General features: G+C 40.1%; 1 protein-coding gene across 1 annotated transcript in view; it reads left to right on the top strand.

Moving 5' to 3' along the window:
* The first annotated feature begins 12688 nt into the window (after positions 1-12688).
* ltk (leukocyte receptor tyrosine kinase) overlaps positions 12689-25665 on the top strand; it is a 37911-nt gene continuing 24934 nt past the window's right edge. Inside the window, 10 exon segments of the mRNA XM_034675442.1 lie at positions 12689-12692; positions 13937-14035; positions 18323-18472; positions 18730-18958; positions 20459-20598; positions 22320-22454; positions 23954-24103; positions 24645-24745; positions 24879-25039; positions 25184-25278. Of these exon segments, the coding sequence (XP_034531333.1) occupies positions 12689-12692; positions 13937-14035; positions 18323-18472; positions 18730-18958; positions 20459-20598; positions 22320-22454; positions 23954-24103; positions 24645-24745; positions 24879-25039; positions 25184-25278 (1264 nt within the window).

Consider the following 25665-nt stretch of genomic DNA (forward strand, 5'->3'; position numbering starts at 1 on the left):
TAGAGAAGAGAAAAAACAGAAAGAACAGTATGTAGAGGGATTATGGATGTTCCCAAGCGACTCATTTTCTAGTTGTTGAAATGGAAATTAAGATTCTGACTAGCCACCTAGTCTAAAGGCAAAAAAGAAAATTTCAGTCAGTTTTGTTAATCCAATATCAAACTATGCCAAACACAGTGCGCCAAGAGATGCCTCCTGTCATCTGTGATTGTTTACAAACGTTTGCAGTCGTCATCGACCAGAGCTACAGCTCAGACACCAACATATGCCCCCAATTTCATGCCTGCATTATTGAAATATTAGTGACTTGTTTAACCGGCTTGTAATTCTGGTGTCAACTGAGGTTGATGCCGTTTAATCTTGCAGTTGTATGAACGCGCACGTCCCTAAGAGAGATGTTAGAAAGAGGGCAGAGAAGACAGAGCCAGGGTGAGGAGTTTGTAAGGCTAGATTCACCCCTGCCAGGTTAGCCTGTACACTTCACCTCTGTCTACTTCACCTTTTACAAGAGGGAAAAGAGAGAAGCCTGTAGCGAGATGTTGAAGAGAAGGCAGAGGGGCAGAAGCCTATTAGGGCTAGAGCTCACCCCTGCGGGGTTAGGCTGTGTGCCTCAGCCTCCCCTCTACTCCCCCAGCCTACTGAGGGCAGAGAGGAGAACAGAGAGAAAATGTGTAGAGAGATGCTTGAGAGAGGACAGGAAGGGCAGAGCCAGAGTGGGAAGCCTGTTTGGGCAAGAGCTCACCACTGCAGGATTAGGCTGTACTTCAAAAGTTTGTCTTTTTGGTGCTGGATCAGTTTTGATATCGTAAAATGTGAACACCTTAAACTCTCTTTTATTTCACTAAATTCAACAACCTGCATTTTACTTTTTTGTTATATCAGTCTGAATTTGGTTATTTCATTTCCCTTATGGATAGTACCATACAGCGAAAGGAAAATGTATACATGTAGGAGAAGTGGACCGTTGTAGCATGCAAGGCTTGATCCTGCAGAGTTTGGCATTTCAAAACATGAGATGTGCCATGACATTAATGAACTACAGAAACATTTCACTGACAAAACACATCAGAGTAATGCACTGAAAGCTTTTCACCATTACCACTAATCTCTTAGTCCATGCAGCATCTATGAAAATCACATGTTCTCTTTCCATGTCAGCTACCTTGTCCTCGCTCACCTTGAATTATATTCTTATTAACTTATATGTATCATGTCTTTTATCTCCATATTCATATCTGGTGTTCAGATAAAACAGACCTTCTGTTTCTAAGCATTTTGGCACCTCTGAGAAGAAACTGCTACCCGTACAATAAGCCGGCAAATTGAAGCCAAGCTGCAACCAATTTAATCACAAATTGAGTTATGGAACTTAATTCTTTTTTGGAACTAGGGAAAGCCTGATTTTCTACACATGAATGGGTCATTCAGTAGTGCGGCTGGGTGCAGACAGACACTTGTGTTACGGCTAAGATGCATTGATTGTAACATGCATAAATAATGGACATAGTATCCGTGACGTCACCATCTGTTCCTGAGCGCTGTTTTGAAGCCAATTCGGCGGCGGCAGCCATATTGGAAATGCGGAACTCAACCAGGCATTGTGTGAAGTAAAGAGGTGGGTTATAGCCTCCTAGCCAACAGCTATGTGTTCCCGTCCGCAAGTCCAACAACAGTAACATAAAATATATTTTAGGGTTTTCAAGAATACCCTGGCTGCCATCAAAAAAACACACGCAGAGATCATCCCCAATCTGTAATGTAATTTTATTGACTGAGAACAAATATGTTAAAATGTCCAGGAAGAAGATCTGTGTTATTTTCAAGCTGTGAACAAATAACTTGAATTTCTACTGTTCACCTCAGGGGACCTGAACCATTGTTACAAGTGATTTACCACAACATCTCTTTCTGGGATGAGTTTAATATAGTGAACAGGTTTTTTTTCCTCTTTTCATTCATAAATTCGTATAAGAGCGCAGAAGTGCTTCAAGCTTTACAGTTGAGGATTTATTTTTACAATAATTAATTAAATCAGTATTTAGAAATAAGAGATCTCTTAAGGGTTCTTTCATCTCTTTATAAGAACCAATTTATGTGCGTCTGTTTGTTCACATTTTCCCTGGTAGTTCAAGATTCGCCCAAGAAACTCCTTTGTGGCAAGGCGCCAGGTGAGGATGAGATTGGCCCTGAGATGCTTGAGAGTGTGGACACTTTTGGGCTGCAGGGAGGTGTTGAAAGGAGGATACATGAGGTACAATGGATGTGAAAAAGTATAGCAGCTCTATTTGCAGGGTTTCAGGATGGCCATGGGAGTTTGCATAGATCCTGAGTTGAGTGTATCATTACATCCCCCTACTGTCTTTACATATCATGTAGTTTTGTTTGCTTCCTGACACCATGACCTTTAGCACGCTATGGGGTGGTTCTTTCTTGCAGGTCACTTCACATAAGGCTCTATGTGAAGTGACCTTCAAGAAAGACTGCACCTTCAAGTCTGAGGCCATGGTTCTTTGCTGGAGACTTGAGCATCGAGAATTGCTCTCGCTGAGTTGGCAGTGAGTCCCTCCCTCAAGGAAAGACCTTGAGTATTTGAGGTCTTGTTCTCGAATGGGGTTGATGGAAGGGGGCGAGATCCACAGAAGGGTAGGTTGGTGTCAGTGGTAGTTCAGGTTCTTATATAGTAGTAGCAGGAAAAAAAGCAACAGGTAAATTATGAACACTTATAGCCTGAAAAACTGCGTTGCAAACAATTTTTTAAAGCAAAAAGTGAGGCACAAGTTTTAGATTATACTGGCATCATTCCACAGTTTAACCCCAACAACAGAAAAACATCTTCTTACCTTTTTTAGCTTTTTAAACAGTAAATTTATAAACACCCTCTCAAATCATATTGACTGGTGCAATCATCCAGAGGAGAGGCTGAATGCTCCTTTTCTCAGCAGCAGAGAAGTGCTTTTTTTTTTTGGAGGGAGTGAGTGTGGCTCAGCAGAGGAGAGAAGGTGATCAGGTGATTACTGACACCTGTGGCCTGTGTATGTGGGAAAAAGGAGAACAAAGAGGAGACACGTTTGGAAGTGAAGGGAAGTGGAGCATGCAGATGGAGTGTGGATCAAATAAATAAATATGGAAGTTTGGATAAATCAATTGGAGCGGGCGGAGATTAAGCTGCCTTCTTTTGCTCTGGAAAACTCCTCACCTGATTGGGACTTCTTTGGATTTCTGGCACTACCATCCCCATTCATCCCTTTCATCAGCAACAATGCTTCTGAAGCCGAACTCCAGGAACAGGCTGATGGTCTGCCTCCCGGATGATTTCACTACTGGCCCTCTGAAAACGCAAGTCTTGCTCACTTTCTCCCTCTGCTCTCTCTTCTCACACCCCTACACCAACAAGCCTTCACACAGTGATTTTCATTTCATGACTTTGGGTTTCATTTTGTTTAAGACTGTTGGTGGGACATTGGAATCTTTATTTGACATGTTTTGACTATTTTCTTTTGTCCTGAATTTAAGTGCTACAGATTGATTATAAACGATCATCCTTTTGTGGCGTGGTTTTTGTTCTGTTTTATGGACTGTTCGTGACCTGAGGTTTTTTCGAAAGACGAACTTGTTGGACAGTCTGGCGCCCAATTAAACCCCAGACAATTTAAAGTGACATACACGAAGGTATTCACAAAATAACGTTTGTAGGGAGTGTGGAAGTGATTTGGATTTTGCTCTAAACATTATTTGCATTATTTTGTAATTGAATAAGTCATTGGTTTCATAACATGGGAGTCTAGAAATGGTGGGTCGTGTGAGTGTAATAATCAGTCTTGTTGATAATACATATGGAGCTGATGGTAAAAATGAAGCTGAGGCAAAGCCTCTGGAGTTGATCATCTTTGGGGCCTTTCCCAAAAGAAGAATCTACCAAAATGTGTTCCCTCTGTGAGTTAGGCAGCAGGTTTGTCTTGGAGATGGAGTAAATTGCTCTGGCATCTCGGAGTTGAGCCTTTTATTCCTTGGCTTTGGAAGGAGCCAGCTGAGTTGGTTCTCAGAGGAGAGCACCCTCTGTGCCTTCATTTGGAGGTTTTTCGATGCATATGCAATGGGGAGGAGACCCCAGTTTGGACCTAGAATATGCAGGAGGGATTACTTCTAAAAATTGTGGTTTCTCCTACAGAGAGGAGGGTAAGTTTTTTTTTTTACGCTGAGAAATCTAATTATCTTCAAATTGTGGTGTTTTTACTTCATTCTAAAAATTTAAAATATGTAAAAATAAAAATAAAATATTCTGTGACACATAAAAAGACTTGAGCTTATGATCTTATTCTGCTTTGCAGTATTTAATCTTAGAGGTATAGTCTCTCCTTAGCCTCAAATAAATCAGTGATGTAAGATGTCAAGTTTTAGTAAAAACACTAACCTAATAAAAACAAAAGTGAACACAGCCATTAGCAAAGAATAATTACTTTTCTGAATTTACAGTAGTGATGAAAGCTGTCAGAAATTATTCCCATGTTGCCTAAACAGTAGTTTTCTGTTTGTCCTCATGACAGATCTGAGGGACGGAGGTTAATTCAGAGGCCTTGGGAGAATTTTGAGTTGGCTCTACGTGTCTTGCACCTCTGTTTCTAATGAAATTGCACAAAACTGACATTAGATTAGACTACAAAGTAATTTATGCTTCAGTTACACTGGTATGTTCAAGTGGTTTCCAAATGCGTGTGTGTTGTGTGTGTGTGGAGCTTAACAGATGAGCTTTTGGGGAGTTGATAGCAGTGTTTGCTTCTCTTGGACGAGCCTCTGAGTGTAGACAAAACCCTGATGTGTATTGTGTGTGTGACAGGTTGATGATAGATTGAATAAGAAATGAAGAAACAATATTCACAAAGTTTTGGTTAAGGCTCGGTTCAGTTTGAAATGGCTACGCATTGCATTGAAAAAATAAAACCACGGTCTGAAATGAGCACACAAATGTTTTTACAGCATGAGGCTTTTTGAATAATCATTTATCAAACACCAGAATAAACAAGCTGTTCCCCTGCTTGAAGAAAGACTGATGTCCTATGAGCTACTCATTGAGCATCCGACATTAGCAAAAATCTCATCGGGTTTAACAAAGCTCTGTACTTGTTTGGATTATTCCTTCTTTCATTTGCCAAAGTTAAGAGTTGGAGGCACATGTTATGCGGTATTTGAGAACAAATTCATGCTTTTTCAGACATCATTGTATAAGATTTCACTTTTATACATCATTCTGCATGTACAGTAATTAGCGACTGGCCACAACTTTTGAATGTTCAGAATTGATACGGTAATGCAACTATTTCTCATCTTGCAAATTAATGTTTCCACTGTTTTAACCAAGCGATGTGAAGTGTTAAAAACTGCAGTTCATCAAGCGTCCACTTGAGGCTGGCTGCAGAAACACCGGAAACCACATAGACACCAATCAAATAAGACGATCTTTACAGCAATAATAACCATGTTAACAGCCTGGTTAAAAAAACGGATTAGGTCTGAACAGCTAATTTCTCTATCGACACACACTGTATGGGGGGTTTATAACACGACGGTTCAGAAGATATTAAGATTACGAGTTTTGCCCATGTAAGAACATGACTCAATTGATTGACAGGCGGGAACACTGTAGCTGTTGGCTAGGAGGGTCAAAGCCCGCCTCTTTACTTCGCACTAGCTCGGACAAAGTTCAGCATTTCCAATATGGCTGCCGCCGATGATTGGCCTCAAAACAGCACTTCAGAAATAGATGGGTGACGTCAGGGATACTATGTCCATTATTTATACAGTCTATGGTTTTAACCCATGTCTGATGTTAATGCAGTGCTTCCATCAGGCTGTGGCTGTAGCACACAGACAAGCTGTTTGCTAACTGCAACAAAATAAAAAGAAGAAGAAAGTTTAAATGACAGTTGTTGGAAATATGGGTGTAGTGTGAGATTTGAACTGGAGAAACATGTAAATACTGTGCATGTATAGTCTACATGCAAACTGTAAACATGCATGCCACTCTGCTGCGTCACAGAAACACCAGCATGTAGGCCTGGACCGACACTCAATTGTGTCTGCTAGCGCCGGCTGTCAGCAGCACCTCAGCATGATGCCAATGCTATAAAAGCAGGCCGGTAATGGAACGTGTGTCTTGCAGATTGTTTACTTTTAGTTTCTGCACCTGCTGCACACATGAGTTAAGTTGTGTGAGTCATTGTTGTTTCTACTTCTCCTGTCAGAGCTGCTGTCAGAGGGCTGCATGCAGTATAAACAGACTTAAGAACTCAAAGAAAGACACATATGATTGCAATGATATTAATGTGCACAAACAAATGGTATTTATCTGGTGTAATATCAGCTTAATTCATTGTTGTTGAACCCCAGTGTGTGTGTGTGTGTGTGTGTGTGTGTGTGTGTGTGTGTGTGTGTGTGTGTGTGTGTGTGTGTGTGTGTGGTGTGTGTGTGTGTGTGTGTGTGTGTGTGTGTGTGTGTGTGTGTGTGTGTGTGTGTGTGTTTGCAGGTGCTGGGGGGTAGGGGTAAATATGAGTCATAGTCAGAATAGTTTTGAGGCTTGAAATGCTCATTGTTAAAAGTAATCCATGTGGATGAGATTGAGAATCCTCCTTAAAGGACAAGGCTGCAGGCTGCTCGGGTTGTAAAACCCAATGAGGCAAACGTGAAACACTGACATTAATGCATCAAACTTGTAAAGTAGATACATTTTCAAGAGGATAAAATACTGTTCAGATTACTTTTGCTGCTTACAAAACATCAGAATCTCTTCAGTAACATGTCCACCAGCAACTCTGTCCTTGTGTAGCATCTGATTTTGTAATACAGTGTCCTTTCGTAGTGATGACAGCACTGTTAAAGCTTCTTTACATTTAGCTGTTGCCCCTCACATAAAAGAACGCAGAGTGAATGAAATGACTGAAAATTATCATTTCAATTAAACAAGATAAGAGTATTGCAATGTAGAAGTTCAAAAGCATGGCTTCCTTTCAACCGTTGTTTTCTTTGAAATGTTTCTTCTTTTTGTCTTTTTCTAACATCTGGTCCTGAATTCAATAAGAACAAGCTCACTTATAACAAATAACTCGCAGTATGCATGTACCAAATTGAATTAGAGCATTTTGAACTTTGCTGAGCTCAGAGAGGAAATTAGATTAAGACTGAATTATCATTACAACATAAAAGCCATACAGTGTGCTTTGCGGTCAAATGTGGCAAATAATGGTAAATACATACAGAGACTGTTAAAGCTGCAAATTTGAAAAATATGTTTCTCGAAATAACTTAGTCCATAAAGAACTGACGGGTTAATCTGATTTGCAAAGCATGAATATTGAGTTAGTACAGCACAGTCAGACCTGGCATCAGATTTGGGGTTAAGTCTTGCTGTTAATTTTTCTTGAAGTGTTGGACTCTTTCATATTGCTGTTTATTACTTGTCATAGTATTTACACCAAAGTGTAATGTAGCCATTTGTCTGTATGAGGAAACGAGATTACTGCAAGACGCAGAGCTAAATGTTAGGAATACTTTGCATACAGTTTGACACATTGTGTGCAGCATTAGATGTTTCCAGTCTCTGTTTATTGTGCAACAAACCACAAACGAATTAATCTTGATAAGACTTATTATTTCAGCAATTTCCAAAGTAACATTTTGTTTATTTTTTTACTGCGGTTCTAAAACTAAAAGATTTGGTGTATTTCTTTGTCATATGTCTCAGATAATAAGATCTCTAAGATCTCTTTTTTTATAAGGCAAAACGACAGACATCTTAAACCAAGAAATTGGCTTGCTTGGATTTAACATGCGTACACTTCAGTTAAACTGATGCTGACATATTAATTCTAAACAGATTTCCCAGTGACAGATGAAGAAAAGCTCTCTAAACTGTGGCAGTAGTTTCCAAAATGTATTCATCCAGGCTCTTTCACTTGGAGAGCTTTCTTTACAGTGATAAAAGTTCAGGGGTTTATTGTTTGAAGTCCAGATTCCTGCCAAGAAATTCCTTTTTAAAAAATTATTTTTAAATGAAATCCATTTGCTCTGCTCAGTTTCTGAATAATCCAAGGTCACTTTTGGTTTCTTTACCAAAACATGATTTCCCACCCTCCCTCTCTCTCTTCCTCCACTAAGACATTTTTGTGCCAGACCAAATTGAACCTTAACCAGATGGTTTTCACAACAAAGGACGGATATCATTTTCAGTTCAGATTTGGAGGAGTCTTGTAAACTGTATGCAGATAAAGGCAGAACCAGACTCGGGCTGAACAACCGTCTGACATGGCTGGATAGGCTGAGAAAAGTTGTGGTTGCAGTTTAATTTAGTTGCACAGACACATGAATGAAATCAATCCTCACATTAAACTCTTCAAACTATCAAACTTTTACTTTACAGACCTTTTATGGTAATAACTTTTAATCAACCAATCAAGCTTAATTTATATAGCAGAGATTGGAAACAAGACAGAGGTAGAAATGAAATAATGGCAAGACGTATTAAAAAAACAAAAAAAAAGATTTTAAATACAGACTAATGCACGCCAACAACAATAAGATATGAGTAGTTAAAATGAGTTAAGGATCAAATGAACATTAAGAATGTAAATAGTTTAAATAAATAATGAAAAAAGGGGTAAGGATAAGAGTTGAAAATAAAATGAAGGCTAAAAATATCAATAAAACTACGTAGATAAATAAAAAACAAATGGTTCAAATAATAAAACATTAAATTGTTAAACCCTACTTAAAAGCCAGACTGAATAAATCTGTTTTTAGTTTGTTTAAAAGTCTCAGTATCTCCAGCTCCTCTCAACTTTGATTCAGTCATCTTTCTTATGCAGACATTTTTATCAGATATAACACCAGATGAAAAAGGGAGAAACACTGTAATATGAGTTCTACATGAGTCATGAGCAATTTCATAAATACCGTCAAAGCTCAACCAAGCTTTGTGACAGACTTTATATGCAATCAGTCATGTAAAAATAGACATTCTGTGTATGAACCTGTGTTATCTAATCCCTGTTCAATGGTGCAGTTACATGTATAATTCTGCTGTGGAAAAAAACGTATTAATGATCTTGTTTGTGTTTGTTTTTCATGGTACGTTTTTTTTCCAACAAGTAATTAATGATTAATGGTAAACATTCCCAAAGACTGATTAATGATAATATACATAGAATTTGCATCCCTGGCAGCGGTGGATGGAAGAACACTGCTGCTGTAATTCTACAGGCAGTTATTTGTCCCATCAGTGTCACTGCTACACCGTCCCTCTCACACTAAGCACTCTCCTCATCCTGTCACCACTTGTTGTTCAGTCACAAAACTCCCCCCTGCATATCTTCAGACATCTCATTGACTTCATGTCTCTGACAGCTTTGGAAAACTGGCTCTGGCTGGAATTTTGGTGTTCAGAGAAGAGGAAAAGATAGCTAAGATGAGCTATTCACACTGACTCTTTGTGACTTTGTCCTCATGGTAGCCTGGAGGGGTGTATCTACGCTGATTAGAGTGGGGGTTGCTCCGGCAGACCCTATGCAACCTCGGATGTGTTGCATAGGGTCTGTCGCCAGTGCTGTGAAAAAAAACATTCAGGATCAGGTCTGTATTGTCTGCAGGGATGTCAGCTTAAACAGTGACTCAGTTTGTGACACTGATATTCGTGCTTCATACTGGTGTGTTCTTACGCACACATCCTCATAAAAAGTTCAGGATGGATAAACATTTGGATGTGGTTGAAGTGGCACACTTCCAGGAAATGACAAAAACAAAACACACTTAATCGATAATCTAAAAATGCCAAACTGTTTACGACTTTTAAGCCTTTGAATCTCCTCTCAGGAGCACTTTTGTTTTATTCCCTGTCAATAAAGGCTCCTCTAAGCTCGTGTTCACACTTGCTGCAGGGAAGTTGTCAGATTACGGCTCCTCTGAGTAGGAATAAGGGATAAGACTTGTGAGGGACTTTGGGGGCTCAGAGCTTTAGTAAGCAGAAATATGAAGCCTTTTGGACTCCTTGTGAAGTTTTGCCCGGTATGGTGAGTTGTAGTGCTGCTGTAAAGGATCCAGGTTAGATCTTGTTGAGTGCTAATTATGCAGGCATTATTTTGAGGAATCCATCATGAATAAGCAGATCTAGCGTGCCACAGAGTGTCTCTGCCATAATTTGATGGATCGCCATGAAATGTATTCACAAGATTATTAAAACCCCAAGCCTCTGGTTAATTCTGTTGATTGTATAACCAAGCAGATGACATTTGTGGTTTTGAGTCAAATGTCTCCATAGCCATGAAATTTGTTTTCACCATTCATGTTTCCTGCAGGGTAAACATGTATCAGTTTACAGATACAGAGCAGAAGGACCAGAAAAAATGAGTGATTGTAAAGGGCGCCAGTTTGACTTGGCGTTAAATCGCTCACCCCATAGAGGCTGCTGTCCTCGAAGCAGGCGGCCCGGGTTTGTTCCCAGCTTGTGGCCTTCTGTCAATCAATCATCAACCAATCAATCTTTATTTGTATAGTGCCAAATCAAAACAAACGTTATCTCAAGACGCTTTTACAAACATAGCAGGTCTACATTGTACTCTGTTAAATTGTTAACAGAGACCCAACTTCAAGACAGGATAAGACTCAGTCTTATCTCATCTTAATCACCCATGAGCATTGCACCTTGCAGTATTTAGCTAGTTACAGCGGCGAGGACAAACTTCCTTTTAACAGGTGGAAACCTCGAGCAGAACTAAATTCATGTTAGACAGCCATCTGCCTCGACCGAGTTGGGTTGGGAAGAGGGATAGAGGTGAATAGGAGAGAGAGAGAGTGCTGATAGTGATAAAACGAGAGATAGTAGTAGTAGCTGTTGCCGCTGGAGTCCAGCACGTCTGTATCACCTCGAGTCTGGAACGTCCACAGCAGGAGGCCGTCGAATGTCACTGCCCCCCTCTCTGATCCTTGTTTCTAACTCTATCCACTGTCTTATCACTTCTCATAAAAGTGTAAAAAAAAACAAAAAAACTTCCTAAACAAAGATAAAAAGGAAACGCAGGACCTTATCACAAGAATGTTGACCTTCTTTCTGTGTTATTTTACCTGATAGGCCACCTCTACTCCCAGAACAGCTTCTTTTTTTTCCAGAAAGCTGTGAAGAAAACTGAAAATTACATTGTGGGCTGCTGTGAGAGGGGAAGAGCAAGGTGACTCATGGACTCATGTCTTTGAGTGGCAAGGTGTCCGCCGCTATTTTGCTGCTTTTGTGGAGAACAACATCACAGAAGGTGACTTCTCTGGGTGCTCAAGAGTCTCAACATCCAGCACAGTGCCTCGCTCTTGAAAGTAATTACAGCCAACAACCGCTTTTAGGGCAAGAAAGTGTTTGAAGTCTCTGAAACTCTGCTTCCTCGGCAACCTTGGTTCAAAGAGAGTACAGAGATTCAGCTTTTGCTTTCTGAGGACGTGACCATATTCAAAGTCACAGTTTGTTCAATGTCGCAATCATCAAAGTAATTATCTGTTTGCTGGTTTAGGATACAACAAATACTTTACTCCTTTTCATGTCATCAAAGGGAACCCTGTCATGCTTCCCTTCTTCCTTTCTTTCATTTTTAAGTTGAAACATGGCAACAAGAAAGTGGCAATGACAGGAAGTTTGGGGATTCCCTAAAAATCCTTTTTACGATAACGTGTTGATATTTTTCTCTGGATGAATCCCCCTCTTTATGGACCGTTCAAGCGTTCTGTTTTCCATGTTCAGGAATCTATCCTTAGCTGCTTTTGTTCCATAATTTCCAATGAAAAGCTGCTTGTGGTTGCCGTCACCCTACGTCATTATCAGGAATAACTGCTTCTATAAACTGTCCTTTAAATAATCAATTTGTCCTGCCTGGCCTCTTTGACCTCGCCTTACAGGCTCCAGAAAACAGTAAGGTCACTGTCCAAAGGCAACTTCAGGGGTTGAGTGGCCATGACCCACTGCAGTATGATCAACCCCCTCTCGGCTCACTGGTCATGCTGGTTAGGATGTTGAATGTCATGTCACGTGTGAAGTGTACTGCCTCTTAAACAACATGGCATCTATTTCTGGAACAGCTCTGTGGTTCATTTGTCTATAACCAGAACAGAAGCCAGCGTAAACATGCGGAGGGCTGAGGTATGGTGCTCATTAGACAGGTTAGCCATCCGTATCTGGTCCAAGGGATAAAGGCAGACAAACAAGAGTGGAGGTTTGGTTTTGGTCGCTCATATAATGGATGTTGGGGCAGCTCAATCCATAACATCTAAACATTTTAATCTGTTTGCTGTCTTAACATTTTACATAAATGTTATGATCTGTAAATTGTTGAATAATGAATACTTGAGTTGACTCCCACATATTCTTTCTTTAACTTAATTAAACGTAACCAATCCTCTTTTATTTACTGTATGTATTCCTGAAAATTGTTTTAGCCCACGGAAATTTTTCAAAGTTACTTCTTCACACGTCCCTCACAGTGTGAAGTCTTTCCTGCCAGATGGAGATGGGGAGGTGGGGCAGCAAATGAGTCTCAATAGGCAGGACAGAGCATAAAGAGCTGGCTGCAGAAACTACAGTGTAACTATTATATAACATGATGGCAGACAAAGCAACAGCATCTTTCACTAGGATGACATAACTTGCATTTGTATGTCTAGTACAATGGGTGTGCAGACACCTCGAAGCTATTCTCTTTCTTCAACGTCCGGTATTCTTATTCATCTTTCTTTTTTTATTCATCATTTTCTCCATCGTATCACGTCATGTAACCCTCTGTTGTCCTTTTGGTTAAAAATAATAATACTAGTACTCTTATATACTTAAAAAAAATTTAGTTTTAAAAGGAAAATGATCCTCCTCCTCCTCCTCCTCCTCCTCCTCCTCCTCTTGGGTGAGGTGGATATTTCTTAAGCTCTGTAATACAGTAATACAAGCTGCATTGAATTTTACTGCAAACAGCCTTGGAGGTGTAATTTCTGAAAGATTGGTACTTGTTGAACTCTCTATCTGTACTTAAGGTCAGTTACTGTCAGTATGCCAGTGAAATGATACATATAATCCTGTTTTGTCTAAACAATTTGCCAGCTCCACTAAGCTTTCTGTCTGACCGTGACAGATTTCACAGACACTGTATCTGTGTGATTCTGAACATTTCTCTTGCAAACACTCAGAGAATATATCCACTGATAAGAACTTGTCAGGTCAAAGTCTTTTATTGGATTTTGCCCACATGGGCATAAATGTCAGAATGACTGTTGTGGAAAGTTAAATAAACTGGAGTCTGTAAGAGCACACTGATACCTATAGGGCCTGCAGCCTGAGTTTTGACACTTTATGTGGTTCTCCTTATAAAACGTACAGCTGCCAGCAGATACTGGGATGTGAAAGAGTTAAGATTTATAGTTTGATTTACAGCCTCACTCAGGATCATGGCAGAAGGATGACTGTTTGGAGATTTCAGTTGGTAAAAAATACAAGTAAGAGGTTTTTGAAAAGTGATTCCCAGTGGAAGCACTTCACACCCTGAACTGGCTTTGAGTTGAAAGAACTGACACATATCGACAAACAATCATCCACACTCACGGTCACACCTCCTCCAATGGCTTTTCACCTAACCTGTTTGTGCTTTTACATGTGTTTTCATTTTTCTAAGGTTGGGTTGTCAAATTCTCTTTCTGCAGAGTGTGTTGTCGTAACAGTAACTCTCTCCATATATCCGTGTTATTCTCCAACACATTTTCAAACTCAATGGAGCTGCACATTTCAACACAAAATAGGGCTATTGGGTCGATTAGGTGCAGAAAAAACATCGTGTTGCAGCTTGGAGTACATTGTGTACAATCCAAGAGCCAGCCTCAGTAGAAAATCAACCACCGTAACCACCCTTTATGATCTGCTTCCTCTCTGCAGCTAGCAGCACCTGCCAGGCTCTGCTGGACCGCTTTCTGGAGGAGAGCTACTCAGATCAGCTGTTCCCTCATCATCTGGGTTTGGAAGAGGACAGCCAAAGTAAGACTTATGTGAACACATCTGCACACTTTAAAAAAAGAAAACAAGACTCCATGATCACCAGGGTCTATGTTATAATAGCCTGGATTGTGGGTCTGATTCGGGTTAATTGGATGTGAAAAGTTGAGACGTGCTTTTCAGAAGTGTTGTTTAGACATTTATCCTCAACAGCTGCCACAACAACCAACTGCTGTTATGTAACTGTGACAATTCAACACCATGGTTAGAGTCATTTAACAGCCCAAACTTTACACTCTATTGTATAATGATAATTATCTTGCACTGCTTTGTCTACAGAAGGAGCCAAAAGCAACACAAACTAAAGTTCCTCACGGGAGCTTTAAAGAACATAAAGCACGTATAAGTGGAAATATTTACCTCCGTCTTTCAAATTAAAAGTCTGTGCTTCAGTACATATAAAACGTCTTCTGAATGTACAATACCCTCGTCATATTACAGCAATGCAGTGGCAATGATTAACCTGATTAACCTCAGTAATCACTGCTCTGAGAGGAACATTGCTCAGTTTGAAGGCTCATTTCAGAGATGAGACTTTCATCAGGGAATGTACAGCACTTGAAAGCTTAAATTTTCTTTTAAGGTCAGAGATGATTACATTGCCAATTATCCACCGCAAGAAGGATGATTAACACACTGCTCAATAGAAAGTCCAATTGTAGGTTTGACTGGAGAAGTAAGAACACAGATGTTTTAAAGGATAAAAATGAAAGAGCGACGAACAGGAAGAGATCCTCTGATGAAAAACACCAAACAAATATTTAGTAATTTGGCGTTTTATTACAGATCGTTATTAAAGTGGCTTTCAATGACATAATGATTCGATAATAATGTACCTCTCTTTTTCTCCTTCATCCTCAGAGGATGTCCTACGGCTGTTTACTCATTTAGCAGTAGTGTCAGTTTCCTCTTCAGCCATCACATGATGTCTGAGAAGCCTCCGCTTTCTTTTTTCATCTTGTTCATCAGCTCCCTCGTCCCTCACAGACAGACATGCAATCACTCAGTTTCTACAAAAGGCCTTTTTGTTGGGTTATTGAGCCATTTAAATTTAGATTAAGATAAAATTTGGGCCGTGAACCAAATAATTATTAGTCTGTGGCAAAGGTCACAGGCAGGTTGGAGCTGAAGTAGCATGAGCTTTTTTTCATTATCACAAATAATTGAGTCAGTGTTTTTTTATCATGTTTATTTGGTCATCTCTGTCCAAATGTTCTTTAAAATGATGAAATGTTTCCGTGACTGTCAAAACAATCACTCGAGCACAATTAAGGCAAATAACTTTTCCTACATGCCACTCTTCATCGAAGCATGATTTAAATGCTGTGTTCTTGCATGCATGGTCACTTGACAAAAATATGCATACTTGCCTTTCAACTGTCAAGTTGTCCCACTTCCCCTAAATCAAATTTTCAACTTCTCTAACAACATTTAAACTTACTCAGGCTATGTTCACACTGCAGGCAAAAGTGGCCCAAATCAGATTTTTTTGGGGGTCAAGTGACCAGGTCAGATTTTTTAGAGGCAGTGTGAACACTGAAATCTGACCCAAATCAGATTATTTCAAATCAGATTTAGACCACTTCCGTATGTGGTCCTGAATCAGATACAGATCAGATTTTTGTGTGAAAAAGTGTGAACAGCCAAGGCAGAATTGATGCGCATATGATACTTGCACGTCACTTTATAGCAACACACTTGCAAAAGCCGAAGGAGTCTTGGGGAGAGCGGCTGACAGATGTAATTGAAAGTTGCCCTTGACATCTGGAAGTTTTGAATAAACTCTGTCCACCACTCCTGACTCCGTGTCCGCATCCACATAGACCTTTCAATCGTATTTGTGGCCACAGCTCTGCAAAAAGCCGAATCAAGCAATTTGGCTCTCTTTTTATTTATACTTGACCTCCTCTACACCTGGTCATTCATTCTGCGGCTCCCAAACTCACAAAAACTTTGTAACAAAGGCGAAAATGCTGACTTCCTCCATGTTTACATTTGTGAACCAGCTGCATGTGACGTCATTGTTACTGTTCTTTTGCGCATGCGGGGCAGTTTGGAGCTGCAAACAGTTCACACTGGAATCTGATACAGGTCACATTATAGATGGTAATGTGAACAGGCAAACAAAAAATCAGATCTGAGCAAAAAATCGATAATGAGCATTAAGCCTTGCAGTGTGAACGTAGCCTAAGAGTGGGTTAAGTTAGAATCATCTTAAATCACTTACATATGTGGCCCCTGTTAGTTGAGGCCATGCTTGTGTGTCGGCACATCTTCCTTCATACCAAGTAGACAGCCTGTGACTCAAACATGTCAGTGTATTATCAACTACGTATCTTGTGGTTTGACTTCAGAACACTCGTCTGCGCTTTTGTAGACGCTACACAAGCGGCAACCTCCGGTCTCAAAATATGTGGAAGTGTTATAAACTGCAATTCATCGAGCATCCGCTTGAGGCTGGCTGCAGAAACACCGGAAACCACATACACAACCATTCAAAAAAGACGGTCTTTGCAGCATTAATAAACATGTTTACAGCCTGGTTCAAAAACTGGATTGGCTCTACGTAGCTCATTTCTCTATCGGCACACACTGTACGGGGGTGAATTTTTTCTAACGTGACAATTCAGAAGATATTAAGATTACTAGTTTTGCCCATGTTAGGACATGACTGACTGACTGACGGGCAGGAACACATAGCTGTTGGCTAGGAGGCTCAAAGCCCGCCTCTTTACCTCACACTAAGTGTGGTTGAGTTCAGCATTTCCAATATGGCTCCCGCCAACAATTGGCTTCAAAACAGCGCTCAGGAACAGATGGGTGATGTCAGGAATGATACTACGTCCATTAGTAAACGGTCTTTGGTTGGCAACTATGTATCTTGTGGCTTGACTTCAGATCACTCATCTGTTATTTTGTAGATGCTACAGCACTACTAGATCAACAAAACCGTAAAGCTACGAAAAAGCTACACTACCATCAAGCTACCAAGAAATGTAGTTTCTAATGCTGCTTTTTGAAGTGCCCTTACTGCACAACAGTTATCAGACTGATTATTCTTTCAGTGTATGTTTTCAGAATAACTGGTCCATGCATTTATCTTTAGCAGACTAGACTACTGTAACGGGGTCTTTACAGGACTCCCTAAAAAGTCCATCAGATGGCTGCAGCTCATACAGAATGCTGCTGCTCGAGTCCTAACAAGGACCAAAAAAGTAGACCACATCACTCCAGTTCTAATATCTCTACACTGGCTTCCTGTCTGTCAGAGAATAGACTTTAAAATCCTGCTGATGGTTTATAAAGCACTGAATGGTTTAGGCCCAAAATACATTGCTGATCTGCTGCTACTTTATGAACCATCTCGACCTCTGAGATCGTCAGGTACTGGTCTGCTTTCAGTCCCTAGAGTCAGAACGAAACATGGTGAAGCAGCGTTTAGTCATTATGCACCATATATCTGGAACACACTCCCTGAAAGCTGTAGGTCTGCTCCAACTCTCACCTCTTTTAAATCAAAGACTAAGACTTTCTTATTTGCCACTGCCTTCCTATCTTAGCTCATTTTAACTCACTTTAAATTTAATTTTAATGTAATTTTTAATATATTTCTAATTTTCCTTTTCTTTTCTGTTTTATCATATTTGTCATTTTAATTGTGTTCTTTTATGCTTGTCTGAATGTCTCCAATGCTTTTAATGTTTTAATGTAAAGCACATTGAGTTGCCCTCGTGTATGAAATGCGCTATACAAATAAAGTTGCCTTGCCTTGCCTTGCCTTACACACTTTGGGGTTCTTGAAATCTGAAATCAACGACCTCATGTCATTACTTATGGAAGATTGCATAATCTCAAGTAAAACAGCTGTGGCACTGAAAGCATGAAATACGATTCTCGTGATCCCAAACACAAAGTAATAACATCTTTTATCCTCACCCTAACTGGCATAATAAAATCATTCTAAGCTCATTTTGGGTGAAGAACAGATGCTGTTTGTCCTTCTTTATGATTGATGTTCACTCATCCAAGGATATGCAGGGTTTTCAATGACTGGTTTTGTGCTGCTAAACCGACTTTGAACAGACATTTGTAGTTAAAGGACTTATATAAAAGAAGTACTAAAGCTGTGTATTAATTGTGTTTCTCAAATCCTTGTCTATTTGAGGGTTTTTTTCTTCTTCTGATGTTCAGTTAACTACCTGTATCTGCCAATATTTACCCAAACAAACTCTCAGTTCACAAGCTATACTCCATATTTCTATCTTTCAGTTGCCTCCTGCGATTTTGAGTCATCATGCCTCTGGACTTTATCAAATCACACCGATCAGAGTGATTGGTTGGTGGTGTCGCCACAGCAATCCGGAGGTGCTGAGGCTGGGATGATGCCTGTGACCGACCACTCAGTGGGAAGCTCTGATGGTAAGAGTGTAGAGGTTCACTAAGGAGAGACTACATGAAACTTATTTAGGGGCTAGAAAATAACAGTAATAGATCTTAGGAGTGACTCAGAGCTCGGTGAGTCAGAGCATCTGGTAAGACATTAGTTTTATTTTGTGCGTGATTTCCTATAACGCACAGTCCCGTATCCACCCTGATGTTGAAGCATTTGTCAAAAGCTTGACTGTACCTTGAAGCAGCAATAAAACTGAATTTTCTACTCTGTTTCATTACCTCAGGGCACTTCCTTCACCTAAGCTCCTCTCCTGCTGCAGAGGCCTCCAGGAGATGTGAGTACCACTTAACCAGCCCAGTTCTGCCTGTGAGCGGACGGTTCTGTACGCTACAGGTGGCTCTGTACGAGACCGGTCCAGTGTGGGGGAACCTCACAGTCCTGATCAAGCCCGTCCTCTCAGGTTCAGCTGTTCACTCGGTGGTTTTGAACGACAGGAGACACGAGGAGCACAGGTCAGACAACAAACTCTGTGATGCCACTTGAGCAGCAGAATATTTATTGATATGTTGATGTACTCGTTATTTATGCAGCTCATGTTCATCTAATTAGTGTCAAATAGCAGAAGCCTGCATCTTTCCTGATTGAAATGCTTGTTCAGTACAGGTCCAGCTTATTAAATAACTAAAGGGAGCTTAGAATCACTGCAATGAAAGCTGACAGAGGCTTTCAATCCAAGCAAGGGCACAGAAAGTAATATCTTAAACTACTGTGGTACTGGAGTTAAAGGCAGAAAATGCCTCTTATCTATCATGTGGGACAATCTCTACAATAGTGAGAGGTCAGCTGCCCCTTGTGTATTGCTGCTCAAAGGGGACAGGTATTTCCATTTGATCTGATGCTGAAATACAGCCACCTTAAGAGCATCCATTCTATACATGCAGGCTCTGCAAATGAAGTCATATATAATTGGTTATGACAGACGAGGGATGGATGGGCATATGCAATAAGTTTGTGCGTTGGCTTTGTTTGTGTCACTGGAGTAATGGACCAAGCAATTTCATTATGAGAGACACACACTCATACAGCACTTTCATTTATCCAGCCCACAACTCAACTCCCACTTACCTGTAGATTTTACTCATAGATGCACTCTATTCTGGGTACATTTTTCATCCTACATCATGTGTTCTTTACTACAGTGCTGTGTGTAGTGTGAGCTTTCCCCTGTACTGACTGTTCTCAGGAGTAAACAACTCATTAAACATTTTGCTTCAAAAGCAAGGCTTAATGCCTCGTAAAATTGCCACCTATATTGTATGCATTATCTTTACTTTACTGATTTTCTCTGTTAAAGCTGTTCTCACCCTCTCTGTTTGATGTAATGTACTTTTGCAGCTGTGACAGCATGGCATATTTGAGAGATATACCTGAAAGCTAAGTAAAGGTGCCATTATGTTAGGAGTTTAGGTCTAAAGACTGAGGTAAAAAATTGGAGATGAAAAAGTACAGTGTCATCGGCTGTGCTCTCTGCTTGTGGCATTGGCAGTAACTTCTCTTTCAAGGCACTCTTATGACGCTGTAGCTTACTGCATCTGGGGAAAGGTTGCTTTATTGTCTTTTAAAGGTAGCAAAGTGCAAATGGACGAGTAAGGGTGAAGGATGCAAACTGACATAAATAACGAGCAAGTCCAAATGCTATTGCAAAGGTTTTATGAGAGAGATAATGGATTCAAGATGTTGCCGAGGCCTTCCTTGTGCATTTCAATGAAATGAAGGATTAATCAAATTCTTTATCCTTGAGAAACTGCCACAGGGCAACCTTAGTGCCACATTATACCATTTTATGAAAACTTGTAAAATGTTGTGTAAAGTACAAGCAGATTGTTTAAGCCTCCCTGATGGCTTGTTGTGTAATGCTATATCTTGGAATTAAGACATCTAAGCAGAGAAAGGGTTTTATGAATTCCTGCAGATGACTCTAAAAAGCATTTCTCTATGATTGGTTGATGCAGGGGCGAGTGGGAGGTTCTAGAGACTTTGATTGGCCAGATGGAGGAGCCCTTTCAGGTGACTCTGCTGTACACTTCCTGTCAGGGCGATAACAGAGTGACAGTGGCTCTGGACTCTCTGGAGCTCATTGACTGTGATTCAGGTGAGTTCATTGTGTTCTGTTGGACCTGTGATTTACTGGCTCAACCATGCTTTGTTGTCTTACCTCTGATAATCATCTTTGCTTAACACAGCTAATAGAAATGACCAGTTGCAGAGTTAGTTTACACTCAGAAAATAAATCCGTCATAATGGTTTAAAACCATATCAACCTTTTAGTTTTTAAAGAACTCATCTGTCACATGTGTGGCCCAGGATGACCATGATGAGGGCCAAAATCCCATTCATGTCAGTCTAACATTAACTACTAAAAAGTACACACTATGCACACCAAAGGAGTGATTTATAAATATTGAATGTGACAACTTATAGCTCTAAGAATTGAGCTTAATTTTCCCCCACTATCTGCTCTGTATCGAGGTCCATTTCACAAAGCATATTGGACTAATGATATTCAAATGCAAAAAAATACTCAAAGTTTTTCATGTCCATTGAGTTCCCTCTAGTTTTTTTCATCTAACTGTGGTGGTGAGCTGTCCACATCTCTACCACCCGCTGTGCAGAACTGCGCTCTTATTCAAGCTCAAATCTGCCCACAAGGAGATGACATGAACGGGGGAGTGGACACTTCTCACCAGTATATCTTGGAGTTGATTCACGACAGATGTGTCATAAATTTCACAACTTATGACAGTGCCTTTCTTGGATCTTGTCATTAAAAGCAGCTCATTCAGATAAGAAAAACATGTTGTGCATAACTGCTCTATCACCACTTGTGTGAAAAAGTGCACTTGCACAAATTGGGTTGTGTCACAGACAACCCCTGCCTGACAGATTTAACTCCCACTTATAACAATAAAGACAATTTTAAAGTCATATTGGCATGCTTCATTAACGTAATATTAATTTTGGGATAATAACAGGTTGTTGATTGATAAAAAAAAGTGCGAGCTTGACATCCTTCATAAATACGGTAGCACAATCACCACCAGCTTTGAGCAGATGGTGAAAATAACACTCCAGCAGCACGTGGCTGTCAGCACGGTGTTCCTTATGTTTTTAGCTATGAGGTTCATTTGCATATAGAGGGGCTAATATTGCACCAAATGTAAAGTATGATGTCTCATTTAAATTCACAGAAACAGAAGTGGCACACAGAGCCAACACTTGATCTGCAGTTAGAGTTTGTGATGTATTTAACCCTTTGCGTTAGTTTGATGAGTTAGATGGCACCTTTGTCTCTCATTTGCACTGGTTAAAAAGCAGCTTCATCCTTTCTAATACAGCCTTTAAGCCATAAATGCTACTTATAGAACTCACAATGTTAAGATTTATGTTGTCATCATCCCTTTTTTTCCAATTGTTGAAATAAAACAGATAATCTCTAAATTTTTCAGCCTTAAACTACTTTTATCAAAATAAAAACTCTTATTGAATTTAGACTGTACAGGTCTAGCTAAGTTGTCACTACTAAGGTGCTGTCTCTGCTAGTGAGATGTTTTTACCCTTGAAAAGCTTCTTCCCTGTTTTCATGCTCATTTGCTGACTCAGATACTAATGCAGTGCTGATCTGCCCATCTGATGCTGTGCCAAAAAGAGAATCTTAGAAAGTGTAATTCCCAAAATGTTACTACTTCAAAACATGTCCCCGATCTCAAAGTAAAATGATCCTTAAAATATTTTTGTTAAGGGTTAGTCTTTGTTGTCCATGTCTGGATGTGTGTTTCCTTTTTGTAAATCGTCTCTGTGGTTTCTGGGATGCAGATCAGATCACTGATCTGGACGCAGCATGTGGGGAATCTTTCCACTGTGGAAACTCAGGAGGCTGCATCGACCAGAGCCAAGTGTGCAACTTTCACACTGACTGTCCTTTTGGAGAGGATGAGGGCTTCATCTGTGGTGAGGTTTTATATATTTTTTATGTTTTTTGGTTGATAAAGTCACAGGGCAGAACAGGAGGGTGCTTTGCAGGAAACTGTGGCTTTTGATTTTTATCAGTCAGACTTCAAAAAGTATATTTGCAGTTGGCTAAAAGGTTTTCCCTTGTGCACTGATGAATCATCTTCCATTGACTTGATCTGCACCGCCAAACTAAGTCTGTGTGGGAGTGTGAAAACATCATGGAAAGTAAAGCTGTGCATGTGCTTCACTTTGTGTGGTTGCAGGTATAGAGTTAAGTGAGGCCAGCAGACAGTACAGGAGTCCTTTAGCAGTATGAGAGGATAATAGCAGATGTTAATTGATTTGCATTAGCTTTATTAAAGTCTCAAAGCATAATTGTTAATCATTTGACTGTATGTGTAAGATTATTCCATGCCAAGAGCCTCTTCACAAGATTTAAAGTGCAGGAAGTAACTCGTATATGAACATCTGACTGTGCTTCTGTCCTCAGACGATTCAAAATATTCTCATCAGCTTGTAGGGTTCCCCTTTTTTCTCTTTAACCACAAAGTTTTCATCATAAATGTACGCCTTTGAAAATGTCAAAGCATGCAACATTCAACAATTAATCATAATATGAGACATCCTCTGTGGATTTATTTGTCTTTTGAAATCTCAGATTTGAAAAATATGCTACAGAAAAATGTGTTTTTTAGTCAGACATTGCTGGTCATGTCCTCCAACTTCAAAAACAACAAGCTTCCCTTTTCTATTTGAAACATCAATCATTTAGTCCAGAAAAAGAAAAAAAACACTTCACCACACTGAGAACCAACCAGCCTTGCTTCAGTCACGGATAAAAATCAATGAATCAGGGTTATTTACAGCCCTGAGTTGTGGATCCCTTGGGGAAAGGAGCTGGGTCACAGTGGCAGGCTTCTTTTTTACTGGCAGCAAATATATCCTGTTTGAGTGCTTATGACATTCACATGCAGCACTTATCCTGACATTTCATTAATGTTTGTTTTGTTATCAAGATCAGAGAAATCCAAATTTTGATAAATGTTTTATCTTTGTGTTCTGCTGAGAGAAGTGATGTGTTCAGTATGCACTAGAAAGAGAAGGACTTGGTCTAGCCGTGCCAAAGGGACCTTTCTCATTTCAGTACACATTCTGAGATTAAGGGAAAGGTTTATTCTGGAAAACTTGTGTTGTGATCTCCTTTTTATGAAAGTGAGCTGAGAATAACAATACTGATGTTTTCTGTGTTTCTCGTAAGCACAGAGCTGTAGTTGTTTAAACTAGCTTTGCAGAAAAAACAGATGGCAAGAAAAAATATTGAATCACCTAAACATAAAAAAAGATCCCCACCGTCCTCTGCACAGAAATACTTGGATAGTACATTTTTACCTCACTATAACCATAAACTGTAATTCCCTGAAAACAGTGTTGCTTGCATTTATGTCTTGAATGTGGTCATCTGGAGATTTATGAGTTACTATCCACCTCTTCCTCAGGAGCTCTTCTCTTCGGCTCACATTGTTCTTTTGAGCTGGACGCGTGCGGCTGGTCTGTGTCCAACAATCGCTCGGCCTGGAGACGGGTCACTGGAGACCAGTTTCTGGAGGATGAAGACATGAAGGGTGTCACTCTGCAGCATACACCAGGTGGGCAATCTCTCTGTGGGTGTGGGTCGTGTTTGTAAAGTTTTGTTCCATGCAAATAAATTATTCTGGTGTTAAGAGACGGAAGTTAAAGCTTCAACATGTTCCTAATTATTTTTAACTACAGATATTCCAATACTTGGTGTCTGAGCCCTTTATTTCTGTCAGACGAGCTGCTTTATTTTTACTTCTTTCCAGGCCAAGCTATTGATAGCACTGCTATGTTACAGTAGATTACTACCATATGAAGGTTCTGCATATGACTGCGTTCAATTCATACGGGTAATTTAGCAGAACTTTCAGACTCTATATTTAACTCACCGTTGCAAACATTTTCATGCTTCTCAGCATGTTTTTTATTTTAAAGGCCTGCAGGTCATATTCAGCCATAAATCTGGTTCAAATAGCAGCTTTAAAGAATACTTTGACAACTGTTATGGTATCCCAATTTCCATAATTTTGACCAAAGTTATCCATGACATGGTTTGCACTTGCGGGTCATGGTTGGTTCAGTCTGATGTGTAACAGTCATTGTGTGCCACAGGGCACTTTCTGTTTCTGCAGGTGAGGGAAAATAATATCCTGCGAGAGGCATCCATTCAGAGCTCATCCTTTCCTGCCCCAGTGTCTTCTACTGACTGTCAGGTCAGTCGTTTACGCAGATACAGTACTGTTTTAGTTTATTGTTACTTTTATCCCCTTTTTCATGAGTCTATTTGCAACAAAAGATTTTGTGAATATCCCTTCTATTCTTAAATCTGTCCGTTCCTCTGTGCAGATGCGTTTCTCTCTCTACCTGTACGGTGACTTTAATGGTTCGTTGCTGGTGGCAATTGAGGAGAATGGGACCACCACTGCACCCCTGGTGTGGGAGAGAAATGGACAGTGGACAGATGACTGGGAAGATGTTGCCCTGCAGCTTACTGGCCTTCATTACGGGTACATGATGGAAACAGGAATTGCTTTCACTTATTTCTTATGACGAACCTCTTTGTACAGATGTTGGAATTAAATTCCTGTTCCTTTATTGAAGACAAGAATTGGAAGTCTCTAAAGACATGTATGGTATGTGCTGTGCTTCAGGTTTCATGTGAAGGTGACAGCTGTGTGGGGGGAAGGCTCGAGTGCTGATGTTGCTCTTGATGACATTGCGATTGGAGCAGCCTGCTTCAACAAAGGTACACTCTTACTAACATTCCTTCATTAAATGCTATGGACCGTAACAGACAAGCTCATAGAAGTTCAGGAGTGTATATCAACTGCAAGAAGACTGAAAACCAATAAACATGGATTTAAGCAGTACACATGTTTAAACAGTTAGAAAATGGCTTTGTTTCATGAGGAAGGGAATCCATTCAGCCTCAAAGATACACACAATTTGTTTTGGTCAGGGAAACTAAATATAAACACAACTTTTACAAGAGAACTCCTGCAGGGCACTTGTGGCCACAGAGACCACTTCTCAGCAAATGTCATACTCTCAGGCTGCTTTATGGTTTATTAAACTAGACTGCTAATGATGCCCCAAAGAACAATACATCTCTTTTAGCAGCTTCCCCGCTTTT

The sequence above is a fragment of the Notolabrus celidotus genome, chromosome 22 (assembly GCF_009762535.1).
Source record: "Notolabrus celidotus isolate fNotCel1 chromosome 22, fNotCel1.pri, whole genome shotgun sequence".
NCBI lineage: Eukaryota > Metazoa > Chordata > Actinopteri > Labriformes > Labridae > Notolabrus > Notolabrus celidotus.